The sequence below is a fragment of the Oncorhynchus keta genome, chromosome 15 (assembly GCF_023373465.1).
Source record: "Oncorhynchus keta strain PuntledgeMale-10-30-2019 chromosome 15, Oket_V2, whole genome shotgun sequence".
In the NCBI taxonomy this organism is placed as follows: Eukaryota; Metazoa; Chordata; class Actinopteri; order Salmoniformes; family Salmonidae; genus Oncorhynchus; species Oncorhynchus keta.
Window position 1 is genome coordinate 3,709,774 of NC_068435.1, and position 20,245 is coordinate 3,730,018.

Here is a 20,245-nt window from a genome sequence, read left to right on the forward strand (position 1 = left end):
GCAAGAAGAAAACACAGATAAGGACTTTTAATCGAAGATTTTTGTTCTCAAGAAATGTCCAGTCCAAGCTTTTTTTTTTTGGCACTTTTTTTTTAATGAACAAAACTTATATTTGATATACAGACAAATGTTACCCCACAGAAAATAAGTATGGATAACTTGAACTCATTGGCTGCTTCAGTAGTAAAATAATACTTTTATTTTTAGTCAACTCTCACCTAAATCTAGAAAAATAATAACGAACATGTATTGAAGGTAATGCTGAAATATTGTACAGTACACCGACTGGAACGATGCTAGCTAGCTACATGACAACAGTTGACATCACATCCTGTGGAACCCTTTATAGTCCACGACCTATGACCAGAGCCCTATAGGGAAGAGGGTACCATTTAGGACACAGCCAGAGACTCAGGCTAACAGACTAGAATGATGCTGTGTGTACACAACACAGCCAGGAAACAGTCCCTCTTCTCTCTAGTTGGAATGTCCTTCCGCTCACGGTGCTGTGCAGGAAATAGTCCCTCTTCTCTCTAGTTGGAGTATCCCTCCGCTCACGGTGCTCTGCAGTAAATTGAATTCTTCCTCGGAATTGATTCTCAATAGGGGGAAATGGTTCTGACTGTTCTAATGCCCACCAGGGTTGGAGCCAATTCCATTTCAATTCAGGAAGTACACCGTCAATGGGTACTCTTCTCAGTCATATGGCTACAGTGGGGTCAATGGATACTCTTCTCAGTCATATGGCTATAGTGGGGTCAATGGGTACTCTTCTCAGTCATATGGCTACAGTGGGGTCAATGGGTACTCTTCTCAGTCATATGGCTACAGTGGGGTCAATGGGTACTCTTCTCAGTCATATGGCTACAGTGGGGTCAATGGGTACTCTTCCCAGTCATATGGCTATAGTGGGGTCAATGGGTACTCTTCTCAGTCATATGGCTACAGTGGGGTCAATGGGTACTCTTCTCAGTCATATGGCTATAGTGGGGTCAATGGGTACTCTTCTCAGTCATATGGCTACAGTGGGGTCAATGGGTACTCTTCTCAGTCATATGGCTATAGTGGGATCAATGGGTACTCTTCTCAGTCATATGGCTATAGTGGGCTGTGCTACCGGTGGCCTCCTCCGTACTTGGTGGCCCAGTCCACCCGTCCGTGAACAGGCTGGATAGGAGGAGGTCTGGACGAGGTGATCTTCCCTCCACTGTTGCTGTTGAGGCGAGAAGATCCAGGGATCTGAGGATTCATGGATTTGGTCTTCCATCCCTCGTACTCTGTCAGATCAAAGTGGAGACGTTAGAGCAGGAAGCTCAACACAACCCAGGAGTCTCATTCTGTCTCCTCAACACAACCCAGGAGTCTCATTCTGTCTCCTCAACACAACCCAGGAGTCTCATTCTGTCTCCTCAACACAACCCAGGAGTCTCATTCTGTCTCCTCAACACAACCCAGGAGTCTCATTCTGTCTCCTCAACACAACCCAGGAGTCTCATTCTGTCTCCTCAACACAACCCAGGAGTCTCATTCTGTCTCCTCAACACAACCCAGGAGTCTCATTCTGTCTCCTCAACACAACCCAGGAGTCTCATTCTGTCTCCTCAACACAACCCAGGAGTCTCATTCTGTCTCCTCAACACAACCCAGGAGTCTCATTCTGTCTCATCTCATTCTGTCTCCTCAACACAACCCAGGAGTCTCATTCTGTCTCCTCAACACAACCCAGGAGTCTCATTCTGTCTCCTCAACACAACCCAGGAGTCTCATTCTGTCTCCTCAACACAACCCAGGAGTCTCATTCTGTCTCCTCAACACAACCCAGGAGTCTCATTCTGTCTCCTCAACACAACCCAGGAGTCTCATTCTGTCTCCTCAACACAACCCAGGAATCTCATTCTGTCTCCTCAACACAACCCAGGAGTCTCATTCAGGTCAACTAGGAAAAGAGTTCAGAAAGACAGAGGAAGTTAAGGAAACAAAGACATGGAAGATAGAGTAGATGTTTTTATTATTGAATACTGTAAATAAATGGCACTTAAACCATCATGTCTGTCTGTCTGGTCTGGTCTGGTGTGGTGTGGTCTGGTCTGGTCTGTCTGGTCTGGTCTGGTCTGGTGTGGTGTGGTGTGGTGTGGTGTGATGCGGTGTGGTCTGGTCTGGTCTGTCTGGTCTGGTCTGGTGTGGTGTGGTGTGGTGTGGTGTGGTCTGTGGTCTGGTCTGGTCTGTCTGGTCTGGTGTGGTGTGGTGTGGTGTGGTGTGGTGTGGTCTGGTCTGGTGTGGTCTGGTCTGGTGGTGTGGTGTGGTGTGGTGTGGTCTGGTCTGGTCTGGTCTGGGTGTGGTGTGGTCTGGTCTGTCTGGTCTGGTCTGGTGTGGTGGTGGTCTGGTCTGTCTGGTGTGGTGTGGTGTGGTCTGGTCTGTCTGGTGTGGTGTGGTGTGGTCTGGTGTGGTCTGGTGTGGTGTGGTGTGGTGTGGTCTGGTGTGGTGTGGTGTGGTGTGGTGTGGTCTGGTGGTGGTCTGGTCTGGTGTGGTCTGGTGTGGTGTGGTCTGTCTGGTCTGGTGTGGTGTGGTGTGGTGTGGTCTGGTCTGGTGTGGTCTGGTCTGGTCTGGTCTGGTGTGGTCTGGTGTGGTGTGGTGTGGTGTGGTGTGGTGTGGTGTGGTCTGGTGTGGTCTGGTGTGGTCTGGTGTGGTCTGGTGTGGTCTGGTGTGGTGTGGTCTGGTCTGGTCTGGTCTGGTGTGGTCTGGTGTGGTGTGGTGTGGTCTGGTCTGGTGTGGTGTCTGGTGTGGTGTGGGTGTGGTGTGGTGGTCTGGTCTGGTCTGGTGTGGTCTGGTGTGGTCTGGTCTGGTCTGGTCTGGTGTGGTCTGGTGTGGTGTGGTGTGGTGTGGTGGTGTGGTGTGGTGTGGTGTGGTGGTGGTGTGGTGTGGTGTGGTGTGGTGTGGTCTGGTCTGGTCTGGTCTGGTCTGGTCTGGTGGTGGTCTGGGTGTGGTGTGGTCTGGTGTGGTGTGGTGGTGGTGGTGTGGTCTGGTCTGGTCTGGGTCTGGTCTGGTCTGTGGTCTGGTCTGGTCTGGTCTGGTCTGTGGTCTGGTCTGGTGTGGTCTGGTCTGGTCTGGTCTGGTCTGGTCTGGTCTGTGGTGTGGTCTGGTCTGGTCTGGTGTCTGGTGTGGTGTGGTGGGTCTGGTCTGTCTGGTCTGTCTGGTCTGTCTGGTCTGGTGTGGTCTGGTGTGGTCTGGTGTGGTCTGGGTGTGGTCTGGGTGTGGTGTGGTCTGGTGTGGTGTGGTCTGGTCTGGTCTGGTCTGGTCTGGTGTGGTCTGTCTGGTGTGGTCTGGTCTGGTGTCTGGTGGGTCTGGTCTGGTGTGGTCTGGTCTGGTGTGGTGTGGTGTGGTGTGGTGTCTGGTCTGGTCTGGTCTGGTCTGGTCTGGTCTGGTCTGTCTGGTCTGTCTGGTCTGTCTGGTCTGGTCTGGTCTGGTCTGGTGTGGTGTGGTCTGGTCTGGTCTGTCTGGTCTGGTCTGGTCTGTTGAGATGAGACTTACTAGCAGAGTTGCCTCCTACGGTTGCTAGGTGATGGGTCCTGTGTCCAGCTGATCCCATCTCCTTCTGAAACGATGGTGTGTAACTGCTACTGCTGGCAGGGTTGTAGGTGTTACTCAGGAAGTTATCTGGAAATAAATAACACTCTTTAACTCTGCTACATCAATAAACCAAACAGCACCAATATTACAGCTATTCCTATATGTCTCAAATCAGAGACCAGCTATTCACTAAATAGTCTCTGAGATTACTATTAATTAATCTAAATAGTCTATGAGATTACTATTCATTAATCTATATAATCTACATGAGATTACTATTCATTAATCTATATAATCTACATGAGATTACTATTCATTAATCTATATAATCTACATGAGATTACTATTCATTAATCTATATAATCTACATGAGATTACTATTCATTAATCTAAATAGTCTGTATGACAATAATAGGTTCATTAAAAGGTTCTACAGCTGCACCATCGAGAGCATCCTGACTGGTTCCATCACTGCCTGGTACGGCAACTGCTCGACCTCCGACCGCAAGGCGCTACAGAGAGTAGTACGTGTGCTCCAGTACATCACCGGGGCCAAGCTTCCTGACATCCAGGACCTCTATACCAGGCGGTGTCAGAGGAAGGCCCTACAAATTGTCAAAGACTCCAGCCACCCTAGTCATAGACTGTTCTCTCTGCTACCCGCACGGCAGTCGGTACCAGAGCGCCAAGTCTAGGTCCAAGCGGCTTCTAACTCCAAGCCATAAGACTCCTGAACATCTCATCAAATGGCTACCCAGACTATTTGCATTTCCCCCCCTGCCCTCTTTCACACCACTGCTACTATTATCTATGCATAGTCACTTATATAGTAACTCTACCTACATGTACATATTACCTCAATTACCTCAGCTAACCGGTGCCCCCGCACATTGACTATGTACCGGTACCCCCTGTATATATCTCCTACTGCTGTCTAATGACAGACATTTGATCTCCTACTGCTATCTGATGACAGACATTTGATCTCCTACTGCTATCTAATGACAGACATTTGATCTCCTACTGCTAACAGACATTTGATCTCCTACTGCTAACAGACATGTGATCTCCTACTGCTAACAGACATTTGATCTCCTACTGCTAACAGACATTTGATCTCCTACTGCTAACAGACATGTGATCTCCTACTGCTCACAGACATTTGATCTCCTACTGCTAACAGACATGTGATCTCCTACTGCTAACAGACATTTGATCTCCTACTGCTAACAGACATTTGATCTCCTACTGCTAACAGACATGTGATCTCCTACTGCTAACAGACATTTGATCTCCTACTGCTAACAGACATTTGATCTCCTACTGCTAACAGACATTTGATCTCCTACTGCTAACAGACATTTGATCTCCTACTGCTAACAGACATTTGATCTCCTACTGCTAACAGACATTTGATCTCCTACTGCTATCTGATGACAGACATGTGATCTCCTACTGCTAACAGACATGTGATCTCCTACTGCTAACAGACATGTGATCTCCTACTGCTAACAGACATTTGATCTCCTACTGCTAACAGACATTTGATCTCCTACTGCTAACAGACATGTGATCTCCTACTGCTAACAGACATGTGATCTCCTACTGCTAACAGACATTTGATGTTCTACTGCTAACAGACATTTGATCTCCTACTGCTAACAGACATGTGATCTCCTACTGCTAACAGACATTTGATCTCCTACTGCTAACAGACATGTGATCTTCTACTGCTAACAGACATTTGATCTCCTACTGCTAACAGACATTTGATCTCCTACTGCTATCTGCTAACAGACATTTGATCTCCTACTGCTAACAGACATTTGATCTCCTACTGATATCAGACATTTGATCTCCTACTGTGATCTCCTACTGCTAACAGACATGTGATCTCCTACTGCTAACAGACATTTGATCTCCTACTGCTACCAGACATTTGATCTCCTACTGCTACCAGACATGTGATCTCCTACTGCTAACAGACATGTGATCTCCTACTGCTAACAGACATTTGATCTCCTACTGCTACCAGACATTTGATCTCCTACTGCTACCAGACATTTGATCTCCTACTGCTAACAGACATTTGATCTCCTACTGCTAACAGACATTTGATCTCCTACTGCTAACAGACATTTGATCTCCTACTGCTACCAGACATTTGATCTCCTACTGCTACCAGACATTTGATCTCCTACTGCTATCTGATGACAGACATTTGATCTCCTACTGCTCACAGACATTTGATCTCCTACTGCTAACAGACATGTGATCTCCTACTGCTAACAGACATGTGATCTCCTACTGCTAACAGACATGTGATCTCCTACTGCTAACAGACATGTGATCTCCTACTGCTACTGCTAACAGACGACAGACATTTGATCTCCTACTGCTAACAGACATTTGATCTCCTACTGCTAACAGACATGTGATCTCCTACTGCTATCTCCTACTGCTAACAGACATTTGATCTCCTACTGCTAACAGACATTTGATCTCCTACTGCTTACAGACATTTGATCCCCCTACTGCTATCTCCTACTGCTAACAGACATTTGATCTCCTACTGCTCACAGACATGTGATCTCCTACTGCTAACAGACATTTGATCTCCTACTGCTAACAGACATTTGATCTCCTACTGCTAACAGACATGTGATCTCCCTACTGGAGTGACGGATTTGATACTGTCTCCTGATGTCATGAATAAAGGACTGGTGTAATTTTCCTGATTTTTGACCACTTCTTCTCTCTGGCCTCCACTGATTTAGTCACCCTAATTCTGGCCATCCTTTAAGGGTAAAATACCCAATCATTTTTGAATGGATTACGATAGAGACATTGGTCAGAAGAAGCGTTTTTAACACCTTGTCAAGTGTAACTATATGCTGTACACGTATAGTATATTTTGTAAACTCCTGGCTGTACAATGAATGTCCCTACTGGGACAATAAAGATGGACATGAATGGGATTTGACAGTACTGTATTTGTGTAATAAAGGAATAATCAGTGATGTGAATTATTCTTACCTTTAGTAAGTGGCAGTCCTGTTCCCTGTGCCCTGGTTAAAGAGTAGTTGGCCCACACACTCCTTCCAGGCTGCTGCTGAAAGCTGTTCTTGTTGGTCTTAGGGTTCACGCCTGAAACAGACCGAGGGAGAGAGGACAGAGAGAGACGACAGAGAGAGAGGAACAGAGAGAGAGAGAGGACAGAGAGAGAGAGACGACGACAGAGAGAGAGAGACGACGACAGAGAGAGAGAGAGATGGATCGACAACAGAGAGAGAGAGAGACGACAGAGAGAGAGAGAGACGACAGAGAGAGAGAGAGTGATCGACAGAGAGAGAGAGACTGCGACGACAGAGAGAGAGAGAGACGACGACAGAGAGAGAGAGAGACGACGACAGAGAGAGAGAGACATTTGATTTGAGACGACGACAGAGAGAGAGAGACGACAGAGAGAGAGGAACAGAGAGGAACAGAGAGAGACGACAGAGAGACCAGAGAGAGAGAGTTGACGACAGAGAGAGAGAGACGACAGAGAGAGAGAGAGAGACGACGACAGAGAGAGAGAGACAGAGAGAGAGAGAGAGAGAGAGAGCGACGACAGAGAGAGAGAGAGACGACAGAGAGAGAGAGAACAGAGAGAGACGACAGAGAGAGAGAGACGACGACAGAGAGAGAGAGACGACGACAGAGAGAGAGAGAGACGACAGAGAGAGAGAGACGACGACAGAGAGAGAGAGACGACGACAGAGAGAGAGAGACGACGACAGAGAGAGAGACGACGACAGAGAGAGAGAGACGACGACAGAGAGAGACGACAGAGAGAGAGAGACGACGACAGAGAGAGAGAGACGACGACAGAGAGAGAGAGACGACGACAGGGAGAGAGAGAGACGACGACAGGGAGAGAGAGAGAGACGACAGGGAGAGAGAGAGACGACGACAGGGAGAGAGAGAGAGAGAGACGACGACAGAGAGAGAGAGAGAGAGACGACAGAGAGAGAGAGAGACGACGACAGAGAGAGAGAGAGACGACAGAGAGAGAGAGAGAGAGAGAGACGACAGAGAGAGAGACGACAGAGAGAGAGAGACGACAGAGAGAGTTGACGACAGCGAGAGAGACGACGACAGAGAGAGAGACGACAGAGAGGACAGAGAGAGAGAACAGAGAGAGAGACGACAGAGAGAGAGAGACGACAGAGAGAGAGAGACGACAGAGAGAGGACAGAGAGGACAGAGAGGACAGAGAGAGAGAACAGAGAGAGGACAGAGAGAGAGAACAGAGAGAGAGAGAACAGAGAGAGGACAGAGAGAGTGAGAGGACAGAGAGAGGACAGAGAGTGTGAGAGGACAGAGAGAGTGAGAGGAAAGAGAGATTTGGTTGAGCACAGGACAGGTAACAGATGTATCTACAGTGCATTCAGAAAGTATTCAGACCCCTTGACTTCTTCCACATTTTGTTACTTTACAGTCTTATTCTAAAATGTATTAAATTTAAAAAAATTCTCAATCTACATACAATAACCCATAATGATGAAGTGAAAGCAGGTTTTTAGACATTTTTGCAAACGTATAAATAAAAAACGTATAAGTATTCAGACCCTATGAGACTCTAAATTGAGCTCAGGTGCATCCTGTTTCCATTGATCATCTTTGAGATGTTTCTACAACTTGGAGTCCAGCTGTGGTAAATTCAATTGATTGGAAATTATTTGGAAAGGCACAGACCTGTCTATATAAGGTCCCACAGTTGACAGTGCATGTCAGAAAAACCAAGCCATGAGGTCGAAGGAATTGTTCGTAGAGCTTCGAGACAGGATTGTGTCGAGGCACAGATTTGGGGAAGGGTACCAAAAAATATCTGCAGCATTGAAGGCCCCCAAAAACAATGGCCTCCATCATTCTTAAATGGAAGAAGTTTGGAACCACCAAGACTCTTCCTAGAGCTGGCCACCCGGCCAAACTGACCAATCTGGGGAGAAGGCCTTGGTCGGGGAGGTGACCAAGAACCTGATGGCCACTCTGACAGAGCTCCAGAGTTCCTCTGTGGAGATGGGAGAACCTTCCAGAAGGACAACCATCTCTGCAACACACCACCAATCAGGGTTTTATGTTAGAGTGGCCAGATGGAAGCCCCTCCTCAGTAAAAGGCACATGACAGCCCACTTGGAGTTTGCCAAAAGGCACCTAAAGGACTCTCAGAACATGAGAAACAAGATTCTCTGGTCTGATGAAACCAAGATTGAACTCTTTGGCCTGAATGCCAAGCGTCACGTCTGGAGGAAACCTGGCACCATCCCTACGGTGAAGCATGGTGGTGGCAGCATCATGCTGTGGGGATGTTTTTCAACGGCAGGGACTGGGAGACTAGTCAGGATCGAGGGAAAGATGAACGGAGCAAAGTACAGAGAGACGCTTGATGAAAACCTGCTCCAGAGCGCTCAGGACCTCAGACTGCGTCAAAAGTTTCACCTGCCAACAGGACAACGACCCTAAGCACACAGCCAAGAAAACGCAGGAGCTGCTCCGGTCAACTGTAGGTGATATTATTGTGAATCGGAAATGCCTAGGAGCAACAACGGCTCAGCCAGCAAAGTGGTAGGCCACACAAGCCCACAGAACGGGGTCGCCAAGTGCTGAAGCGTGTAAAATCCGTCTGTCCTCAGTTGCAACACTCACTACTGAGTTCCAAACTGCCTCTGGAAGCAACGTCAGCACAATAACTGTTCGTTGGGAGATTAATGAAATGGGTTTCCATGGTCGAGCAGCCGCACACAAGCCTAAGATCACCATGCGCAATGCCAAGCGTCGGCTGGAGTGGTGTAAAGCTCACCGCCATTGGACTCTGGGTTTGGCAGAGGAGAAATACTGGTCTGGGGCTGTTTTTCATTGTTCGGGCCCCTTAGTTTCAGTGAAGGGAAATTTTAACGCTACAGAATACAATGACATTCTATACGATTCTGTGCTTCTAACTTTGTGGCAACAGTTTGGGAAAGGCCCTTTCCTGTTCAGCTTGACAATGCCCCCCGTGCACAAGCCTAAGATCACCATGCGCAATTCCAAGTGGTCTAAAGCTTGCTGCCATTGGACTCTGGAGCAGTGGAAACACTTTCTCTGGAGTGATGAATCAAACACATTCTCTGGAGTGATGAATCAAACACATTCTCTGGAGTGATGAATCAAACACATTCTCTGGAGTAATGAATCAAACACATTCTCTGGAGTGATGAATCAAACACATTCTCTGGAGTGATGAATCAAACACTTTCTCTGGAGTGATGAATCAAACACATTCTCTGGAGTGATGAATCAAACACATTCTCTGGAGTGATGAATCAAACACATTCTCTGGAGTAATGAATCAAACACATTCTCTGGAGTGATGAATCACGCTTCACCTTCTGGCAGTCCGACGGATGATTCTGGCTTTGGCGGATGCCAGGAGAACACTACATGCTCGAATGCATAGTGCCAACTGTAAAGTTTGGTGGAGGAAGAATAATGGTCTGGGGCTGTTTTTCATGGTTCGGGCCCCTTAGATTCAGTGAAGGGAAATTTTAACGCTGCAGCATACAATGACAGTCTAGACAATTTTGTGCTTCAAACTTTGTGGCAACAGTTTGGGAAAGGCCCTTTCCTGTTTCAGCATGACAATGCAGCAATGTTCCAACATCTAGTGGAAAGCCTTCCCAGGAGAGTGGAGGTTGTTATAGCAGCAATGTTCCTACATCTAGTGGAAAGCCTTCCCAGAAGAGTGGAGGCTGTTATAGCAGCAATGTTCCAACATCTAGTGGAAAGCCTTCCCAGAAGAGTGGAGGCTGTTATAGCAGAAATGTTCCAACATCTAGTGGAAAGTCTTCCCAGAAGAGTGGAGGCTGTTATAGCAGAAATGTTCCAACATCTAGTGGAAAGTCTTCCCAGAAGAGTGGAGGCTGTTATAGCAGCAATGTTCCAACATCTAGTGGAAAGCCTTCCCAGAAGAGTGAAGGCTGTTATAGCAGCAATGTTCCTACATCTAGTGGAAAGCCTTCCCAGAAGAGTGGAGGCTGTTATAGCAGCAATGTTCCTACATCTAGTGGAAAGCCTTCCCAGAAGAGTGGAGGCTGTTATAGCAGCAATGTTCCAACATCTAGTGGAAAGCCTTCCCAGAAGAGTGGAGGCTGTTATAGCAGCAATGTACCAACATCTAGTGGAAAGCCTTCCCAGAAGAGTGGAGGCTGTTATAGCAGCAATGGGTGGACCAACATCTAGTGGAAAGTCTTCCCAGAAGAGTGGAGGCTGCACCAATTTGTAAGTCGCTCTGGATAAGAGCGTCTGCTAAATGACTTAAATGTAAATGTAAATGTTATAGCAGCAAAGGGGGGGCAACTACATATTAATGCCCATGATTTTTTAATATTTATTTATTTTATTTAACCTTTATTTCACTAGGGAAGCCAGTTAACCTCTTCAACCTATGGGGTGCTATGTCATTATTGGATAAAAAGACGTGCCCGTTTTAAGCGCAATATTTTGTCAAAAGATGCTCGACTATGCATGGAATTGACAGCATTGGAAAGACAAAACTCTGACGTCTCCAAAACTGCAAAGATATTATCTGTGAGTGCCCCAGAACTAATGCTACAGGCGAAACCAAGATGAAATTTCAAACAGGAAATGAACAGGATTTTTGACGCTGTGTTTACTAACGTCTCCTTATATGGCTGTGAATATGCTGTGAACGAGCTTATGCGCTCTGCCATTCATCCAAGATGTCTGCAGCATTGTGGCGTATTTGTAGGCATATCATTGGAAGACTGGCCATAAGAGACCACATTTGCCAGGGGGCCGTCCGGTGTCCTTTGTTTAAATCGGTGCGCAATTGTCAGTAACACTCATTTTGCCATGGGATACAGACAGAGAAGCACACTTCCAGGAACGATACCACATTGAAGAGATATGTAGAAAAACACCTTGAGGATTGGTTATAAACAACGTTTGCCATGTTTCAGTCGATATTATGGAGTTAATTTGGAAAAAGTTTGGCGTTTGGATAACTGAATTTTCGTTTTTTTTTGGTAGCCAAACGTGACGCACCAAACGGACCGATTTCTCCAGCACAAAAAATCTTTCAGGAAAAACTAAACATTTGCTATCTAACTGAGAGTCTCCTCATTGAAAACATCCGAAGTTCTTCAAAGGTAAATTATTTATTGAATGTTTTTGCTGGTTTTTGTAAAAATGTTGCCTGCTAATGCTAACGCTAAATGCTAAATGCTAGTTTGCTATGGTAGAGAAGCATATTTTGAAAATCTGAGATGACAGTGTTGTTAAACAAAAGGCTAAGCTTGAGAGAAAATAGATTAATTTCATTTCATTTGCGATTTTCATGAATAGTTAACGTTGTGTTATGGTAATGAGCTTGAGGCTGTAGTCACGATACCGGATCCGGGATGGCTCGACGCAAGAAGTTAAGAACACAGGGAGGTATCTGGACCCTACCGGTTTCAGTACCACAGGACTTTACCAGGGAGGCATCTGGACCCTACCGCTTTCAGTACCACAGGACTTTACCAGGGAGGTATCTGGACCCTACCGGTTTCAGTACCTCAGGACTTTACCAGGGAGGTATCTGGACCCTACCGGTTTCAGAACCACAGGACTTTACCAGGGAGGTATCTGGACCCTACCGGTTTCAGTACCACAGGACTTTACCAGGGAGGTATCTGGACCCTACCGGTTTCAGTACCACAGGACTTTACCAGGGAGGTATCTGGACCCTACCGGTTTCAGTACCACAGGACTTTACCAGGGAGGTATCTGGACCCTACCGGTTTCAGTACCACAGGACTTTACCAGGGAGGTATCTGGACCCTACCGGTTTCAGTACCACAGGACTTTACCAGGGAGGTCCAGGTTTCAGTACCACAGGACTTTACCAGGGAGGTATCTGGACCCTACCGGTTTCAGTACCACAGGACTTTACCAGGGAGGTATCTGGACCCTACCGGTTTCAGTACCACAGGACTTTACCAGGGAGGTATCTGGACCCTACCGGTTTCAGTACCACAGGACTTTACCAGGGAGGTATCTGGACCCTACCGGTTTCAGTACCACAGGACTTTACCAGGGAGGTCCAGGTTTCAGTACCACAGGACTTTACCAGGGAGGTCCAGGTTTCAGTACCACAGGACTTTACCAGGGAGGTATCTGGACCCTACCGGTTTCAGTACCACAGGACTTTACCAGGGAGGTATCTGGACCCTACCGGTTTCAGTACCACAGGACTTTACCAGGGAGGTATCTGGACCCTACCGGTTTCAGTACCACAGGACTTTACCAGGGAGGTATCTGGACCCTACCGGTTTCAGTACCACAGGACTTTACCAGGGAGGTATCTGGACCCTACCGGTTTCAGTACCACAGGACTTTACCAGGGAGGTATCTGGACCCTACCGGTTTCAGTACCACAGGACTTTACCAGGGAGGTCCAGGTTTCAGTACCACAGGACTTTACCAGGGAGGTCCAGGTTTCAGTACCACAGGACTTTACCAGGGAGGTCCAGGTTTCAGTACCACAGGACTTTACCAGGGAGGTATCTGGACCCTACCGGTTTCAGTACCACAGGACTTTACCAGGGAGGTCCGGTTTCAGTACCACAGGACTTTACCAGGGAGGTATCTGGACCCTACCGGTTTCAGTACCACAGGACTTTACCAGGGAGGTATCTGGACCCTACCGGTTTCAGTACCACAGGACTTTACCAGGGAGGTATCTGGACCCTACCGGTTTCAGTACCACAGGACTTTACCAGGGAGGTATCTGGACCCTACCGGTTTCAGTACCACAGGACTTTACCAGGGAGGTATCTGGACCCTACCGGTTTCAGTACCACAGGACTTTACCAGGGAGGTATCTGGACCCTACCGGTTTCAGTACCACAGGACTTTACCAGGGAGGTATCTGGACCCTACCGGTTTCAGTACCACAGGACTTTACCAGGGAGGTATCTGGACCCTACCGGTTTCAGTACCACAGGACTTTACCAGGGAGGTATCTGGACCCTACCGGTTTCAGTACCACAGGACTTTACCAGGGAGGTATCTGGACCCTACCGGTTTCAGTACCACAGGACTTTACCAGGGAGGTATCTGGACCCTACCGGTTTCAGTACCACAGGACTTTACCAGGGAGGTATATGAACCCTACCGGTTACAGTACCACAGGACTTTACCAGGGAGGTATATGAACCCTACCGGTTACAGTACCACAGGACTTTACCAGGGAGGTATATGGACCCTACCGGTTTCAGTACCACAGGACTTTACCAGGGAGGTATATGGACCCTACCGGTTTCAGTACCACAGGACTTTACCAGGGAGGTATCTGGACCCTACCGGTTTCAGTACCACAGGACTTTACCAGGGAGGTATCTGGACCCTACCGGTTTCAGTACCACAGGACTTTACCAGGGAGGTATCTGGACCCTACCGGTTTCAGTACCACAGGACTTTACCAGGGAGGTCCAGGTTTCAGTACCACAGGACTTTACCAGGGAGGTCCAGGTTTCAGTACCACAGGACTTTACCAGGGAGGTCCAGGTTTCAGTACCACAGGACTTTACCAGGGAGGTCCAGGTTTCAGTACCACAGGACTTTACCAGGGAGGTATCTGGACCCTACCGGTTTCAGTACCACAGGACTTTACCAGGGAGGTATCTGGACCCTACCGGTTTCAGTACCACAGGACTTTACCAGGGAGGTATATGGACCCTACCGGTTTCAGTACCACAGGACTTTACCAGGGAGGTATATGGACCCTACCGGTTTCAGTACCACATGACTTTACCAGGGAGGTATCTGGACCATACCGGTTTCAGAACCACAGGACTTTACCAGGGAGGTATCTGGACCCTACCGGTTTCAGTACCACAGGACTTTACCAGAGAGGTATCTGGACCCTACCGGTTTCAGAACCACAGGACTTTACCAGGGAGGTATCTGGACCCTACCGGTTTCAGTACCACAGGACTTTACCAGGGAGGTATCTGGACTGGTGCAGATAGTGTTGCTTCACTGATGACATGTTGGACTTGGGCTCTGCAGACCTACACACAATCAAACAATACATGAATCAATATAAAACCGCATGTGGAAATACTGTATAAGTGGGTGTAATTTTCTAAGACAAAGAATGTATCATGTCTAGGAACTAGGAGTTTTCCACACTAGGAAAAACAGCGTATTTAACTATTCTGTTGCTGGGAATCTTATTGAGACCAAGGTCTCGTCTGCAGCTATGTTTGTCCTGACCGTGTAACCTGCCTAGAAAAAGCTTGACCTAGTCCCTAGCCAGGCATGATGAGGGGAAGAAGCAGAAGGTCCTAGCCAGGCATGATGAGGGGAAGAAGTAGAAGGCCCTAGTCCCTAGCCAAGCATGACGAGGGGAAGAAGCAGAAGGCCCTAGTCCCTAGCCAAGCATGATGAGGGGAAGAAGGAGAAGGCCCTAGTCCCTAGCCAGGCATGATGAGGGGAAGAAGCAGAAGGCCCTAGTCCCTAGCCAGGCATGATGAGGGGAAGAAGCAGAAGGCCCTAGTCCCTAGCCAAGCATGACGAGGGGAAGAAGTAGAAGGCCCTAGTCCCTAGCCAAGCATGATGAGGGGAAGAAGTAGAAGGCCCTACTCCCTAGCCAAGCATGATGAGGGGAAGAAGTAGAAGGCCCTAGTCCCTAGCCAAGCATGATGAGGGGAAGAAGGAGAAGGCCCTAGTCCCTAGCCAAGCATGATGAGGGGAAGAAGGAGAAGGCCCTAGTCCCTAGCCAAGCATGATGAGGGGAAGAAGGAGAAGGCCCTAGTCCCTAGCCAAGCATGATGAGGGGAAGAAGGAGAAGGCCCTAGTCCCTAGCCAAGCATGATGAGGGGAAGAAGGAGAAGGCCCTAGTCCCTAGCCAAGCATGACGAGGGGAAGAAGGAGAAGGACCTAGTCCCTAGCCAAGCATGACGAGGGGAAGAAGTAGAAGGCCCTAGTCCCTAGCCAAGCATGACGAGGGGAAGAAGTAGAAGGCCCTAGTCCCTAGCCAAGCATGATGAGGGGAAGAAGTAGAAGGCCCTAGTCCCTAGCCAAGCATGATGAGGGGAAGAAGGAGAAGGCCCTAGTCCCTAGCCAAGCATGACGAGGGGAAGAAGGAGAAGGACCTAGTCCCTAGCCAAGCATGACGAGGGGAAGAAGTAGAAGGCCCTAGTCCCTAGCCAAGCATGATGAGGGGAAGAAGTAGAAGGCCCTAGTCCCTAGCCAAGCATGATGAGGGGAAGAAGTAGAAGGCCCTAGTCCCTAGCCAAGCATGATGAGGGAAGAAGTAGAAGGCCCTAGTCCCTAGCCAAGCATGATGAGGGGAAGAAGTAGAAGGCCCTAGTCCCTAGCCAAGCATGATGAGGGGAAGAAGTAGAAGGCCCTAGTCCCTAGCCAAGCATGATGAGGGGAAGAAGTAGAAGGCCCTAGTCCCTAGCCAGGCATGACGAGGGAAGAAGCAGAAGGCCCTAGCCAGGCATGACGAGGGGAAGAAGTAGAAGGCCCTAGTCCCTAGCCAGGCATGACGAGGGGAAGAAGCAGAAGGCACTAGCCAGGCATGACGAGGGGAAGAAGTAGAAGGCCCTAGTCCCTAGCCAGGCATGACGAGGGGAAGAAGCAGAAGGCCCTAGCCAGGCATGACGAGGGGAAGAAGCAGAAGGCCCTAGTCCCTAGCCAGGCATGATGAGGGGAAGAAGCAGAAGGCCCTAGTCCCTAACCAGGCATGATGAGGGGAAGAAGCAGAAGGCACTAGCCAGGCATGTCGAGGGGAAGAAGCAGAAGGCCCTAGTCCCTAGCCAGGCATGACGAGGGGAAGAAGCAGAAGGCCCTAGCCAGGCATGACGAGGGGAAGAAGCACCTACTCCCTAGCCAGGCATGATGAGGGGAAGAAGCAGAAGGCCCTAGTCCCTAGCCAGGCATGACGAGGGGAAGAAGCAGAAGGCTCTAGTCCCTAGCCAGGCATGACGAGGGGAAGAAGCAGAAGGACCTACTCCCTAGCCAGGCATGATGAAGGGAAGAAGCAGAAGGACCTACTCCCTAGCCAGGCATGATGAAGGGAAGAAGCAGAAGGCCCTAGTCCCTAGCCAGGCATGATGAGGGGAAGAAGCAGAAGTCCCTAGCCAGGCATGATGAGGGGAAGAAGCAGAAGGCCCTAGCCAGGCATGATGAGGGGAAGAAGCAGAAGGCCCTAGTCCCTAGCCAAGCATGATGAGGGGAAGAAGCAGAAGGCCCTAGTCCCTAGCCAAGCATGATGAGGGGAAGAAGCAGAAGGCCCTAGTCCCTAGCCAGGCATGACGAGGGGAAGAAGCAGAAGGCCCTAGCCAGGCATGATGAGGGGAAGAAGCAGAAGGCCCTAGTCCCTAGCCAAGCATGATGAGGGGAAGAAGCAGAAGGCCCTAGTCCCTAGCCAGGCATGACGAGGGGAAGAAGCAGAAGGTCCTAGCCAGGCATGACGAGGGGAAGAAGCAGAAGGCCCTAGTCCTGAGCCAGGCATGACGAGGGGAAGAAGCAGAAGGCCCTAGTCCCTAGCTAGGCATGACGAGGGGAAGAAGCAGAAGGCCCTAGTCCCTAACCAGGCATGACAAGGGGAAGAAGCAGAAGGCCCTAGTCCCTAGCCAGGCATGACTAGGGGAAGAAGCAGAAGAACCTACCGGTAGTTGTCGTTGTCCTGGTGTTTGTCCCTGAGAGATGCGATGCTGGGTTTCTTGGAGAGGGAGATACCCAGGTCAGAGTCATCCACCTCATCCCAGGTGTCTGCTGCCTTCACTGACGTCTGTCCCCACCGCCTCCTACTGCTCCTGAACCCTGACACGGTGTTCTCACACCCCACTTTCTGACGGACAAGTTCCACATCAAATATTACATGATAATGATGTCATGTGGAGCGGCAGCGTAGCCTAGTGGTTAGAGCGTTGGACTAGTAACCGGAAGGTTGCGAGTTCAAACCCCCGAGCTGACAAGGTACAAATCTGTCGTTCTGCCCCTGAACAGGCAGTTAACCCACTGTTCCCAGGCCGTCATTGAAAATAAGAATATGTTCTTAACTGACTTGCCTAGTTAAATAAAGGTAAAAATAAAAAAAATAAAAAAATGTGTTGTAGAAGACTCCAAATGAAATACCGTAACCATGTTTGACTAGGACTGCTTTTGGTGTCTCATTCATCTTTGAGAGGTCTACAATGTGTTTTTTAAAATCTGTATTTTCTATTTTCAACGATCAAATATTTTACTGATTTACAGTTCATGTAAGGAAAATCAGACAATTCAAATAAATAAAATATGCTCTAATCTATGGATTTCACATGACTGGGAATACAGATATGAATATGTTGTTCAGATACCTTAAAAAATTAAGTAAGGGTGTGGATCAGAAAACCAGTCAGTATCTGGTGTGACCACCATTTGCCTCATGCAGCGCGACACATCTCCTTCGCATAGAGTTGATCAGGCTGTTGATTGTGGCCTGTGGAATGTTGTCCCAGTCCTCTTCAATGGCTGTGTGAAGTAGCTGGATATTGGCGGGAACTGGAACACACCATCGTACACGTTGATCCAGAGCATCCCAAACATGCTCAATGGATGACATGTCTGGTGAGTATGGAGGAACTGGAACACGCTGTCGTATACATCGATCCAGAGCATCCCAAACATGCTCAATGGGTAACATGTCTGGTGAGGATGGAGGAACTGGAACACCGTCGTACACGTCGATCCAGAGCATCCCAAACATGCTCAATGGGTAACATGTCTGGTGAGGATGCAGGCCACGGAAGAACTGGGACATTTTCAGCTTCCAGGAATTGTTTACAGATCCTTGCGACATGGGGCCGTGCATTATCATGCTGACACATGAGGTGATGGCGACACGACAATGCACCTCAGGATCTCGTCACGTCTCAAATTACCATAAATTAAATGCAATTGTGTTCGTTGTCTGTAACTTATGCCTGCCCACACCGTAACCCCACCAAGGGGCACTCTGTTCACAACGTTGACATCAGCAAACCGCTCACCCACATGACGCCGTACACGTGGTCTGTGGTTCTGAGGCCGGTTGGACGTACTGCCACGTTCTCTAAAACGATGTTGGATGAGGCTTATGGTACATAAATGAACACTCAATTCTCTGGCAACAGCTGACCTGTGGCTGGGTGTTTGACCAGGCTGAGTGGGGATGGCTGGCTAAACCACGAACCTGTGGCTGGGTGTTTGACCAGGCTGAGTGGGGATGGCTGGCTAAACCACTGACCTGTGGCTGGGTGTTTGACCAGGCTGAGTGGGGATGGCTGGCTAAACCACTAACCTGTGGCTGGGTGTTTGACCAGGCTGAGTGGGGATGGCTGGCTAAACCACTGACCTGTGGCTGGGTGTTTGACCAGGCTGAGTGGGGATGGCTGGCTAAACCACGAACCTGTGGCTGGGTGTTTGACCAGGCTGAGTGGGGATGGCTGGCTACACCACAAACCTGTGGCTGGGTGTTTGACCAGGCTGAGTGGGGATGGCTGGCTACACCACTGACCTGTGGCTGGGTGTTTGACCAGGCTGAGTGGGGATGGCTGGCTAAACCACTGACCTGTGGCTGGGTGTGTTTGACCAGGCTGAGTGGGGATGGCTGGCTAAACCACAAACCTGTGGCTGGGTGTTTGACCAGGCTGAGTGGGGATGGCTGGCTACACCACTGACCTGTGGCTGGGTGTGTTTGACCAGGCTGAGTGGGGATGGCTGGTACTGGTGCTGGCTGTGTCCATCCCAGTCTGTGTTGTGTTGAGGCTGGTGGATCTGCTGGAGGGGCTGAACCCTGCCCTGTCCCTGGGTTGGCTGGGGCTCTAAGACGGTCTGGAGGTCGGCCTTGCAGAGGGGGAGAGGTTTGGGCTCTGTAGAGGAGGCCTGCTGAGCTGCTGCGGTCCTGCTCTGGGCTTTGTGCTCCTCCGGGTACTGAGGTGGAGGACCCAACGCCTGGCCCACCTGGAAGTACAGGTACCTCAGAGCCTGGAACACAGTGAGAAATCAGCATATTAATCCTCATTGGTGGTGGGTCTCTTCTGGAGTTAACATGTATACCTGTATGGAGGTGGGTCTCTTCTGGGGTTAACATGTATACCTGTATGGAGGTGGGTCTCTTCTGGGGTTAACATGTATACCTGTATGGAGGTGGGTCTCTTCTGGGGTTAACATGTATACCTGTATGGAGGTGGGTCTCTTCTGGGGTTAACATGTATACCTGTATGGAGGTGGGTCTCTTCTGGGGTTAACATGTATACCTGTATGGAGGTGGGTCTCTTCTGGGGTTAACATGTATACCTGTATGGAGGTGGGTCTCTTCTGGGGTTAACATGTATACCTGTATGGAGGTGGGTCTCTTCTGGGGTTAACATGTATACCTGTATGGAGGTGGGTCTCTTCTGGGGTTAACATGTATACCTGTATGGAGGTGGGTCTCTTCTGGGGTTAGGGTTAACATGTATACCTGTATGGAGGTGGGTCTCTTCTGGGGTTAACATGTATACCTGTATGGAGGTGGGTCTCTTCTGGGGTTAACATGTATACCTGTATGGAGGTGGGTCTCTTCTGGGGTTAACATGTATACCTGTATGGAGGTGGGTCTCTTCTGGGGTCAGGG

General features: G+C 49.0%; 2 protein-coding genes and 1 long non-coding RNA gene across 5 annotated transcripts in view; 1 reads left to right on the plus strand and 2 right to left on the minus strand.

Annotated features, from left to right (window-relative positions):
* Positions 1-787: 787 nt before the first annotated feature.
* Positions 788-19,632, minus strand: LOC127907724 (serine/threonine-protein kinase MAK-like; the record flags this gene model as incomplete). Its single annotated transcript, XM_052464309.1, has 6 exons — positions 788-1,277; positions 3,529-3,654; positions 6,604-6,714; positions 14,596-14,666; positions 17,277-17,458; positions 19,309-19,632. Coding segments are annotated over 6 exons (978 nt in total), but the record flags the coding sequence as incomplete, so codon positions are not given.
* Positions 12,368-14,213, plus strand: LOC127907513 (uncharacterized). Of its 2 annotated transcripts, XR_008064688.1 has the most exons (4): positions 12,368-12,504; positions 12,693-12,764; positions 13,047-13,154; positions 14,083-14,213. It is a non-coding gene; the product is annotated as an uncharacterized LOC127907513 (long non-coding RNA). The 2 variants fall into 2 exon arrangements; XR_008064687.1 differs by lacking the exon at positions 12,368-12,504 and having other exon boundaries at positions 12,640-12,764; positions 13,000-13,154.
* Positions 19,620-20,245, minus strand: part of LOC118378415 (serine/threonine-protein kinase MAK-like) — a 39,269-nt gene continuing 38,643 nt past the window's right edge. The window contains exon 11 of one of the 2 annotated variants that reach the window (XM_052462897.1): positions 19,620-20,212. The gene's annotated coding sequence lies outside the window, so the exon portion shown is untranslated. The remainder of the gene's footprint in view (positions 20,213-20,245) is intronic. The other variant, XM_052462898.1, reaches the window with a different exon arrangement.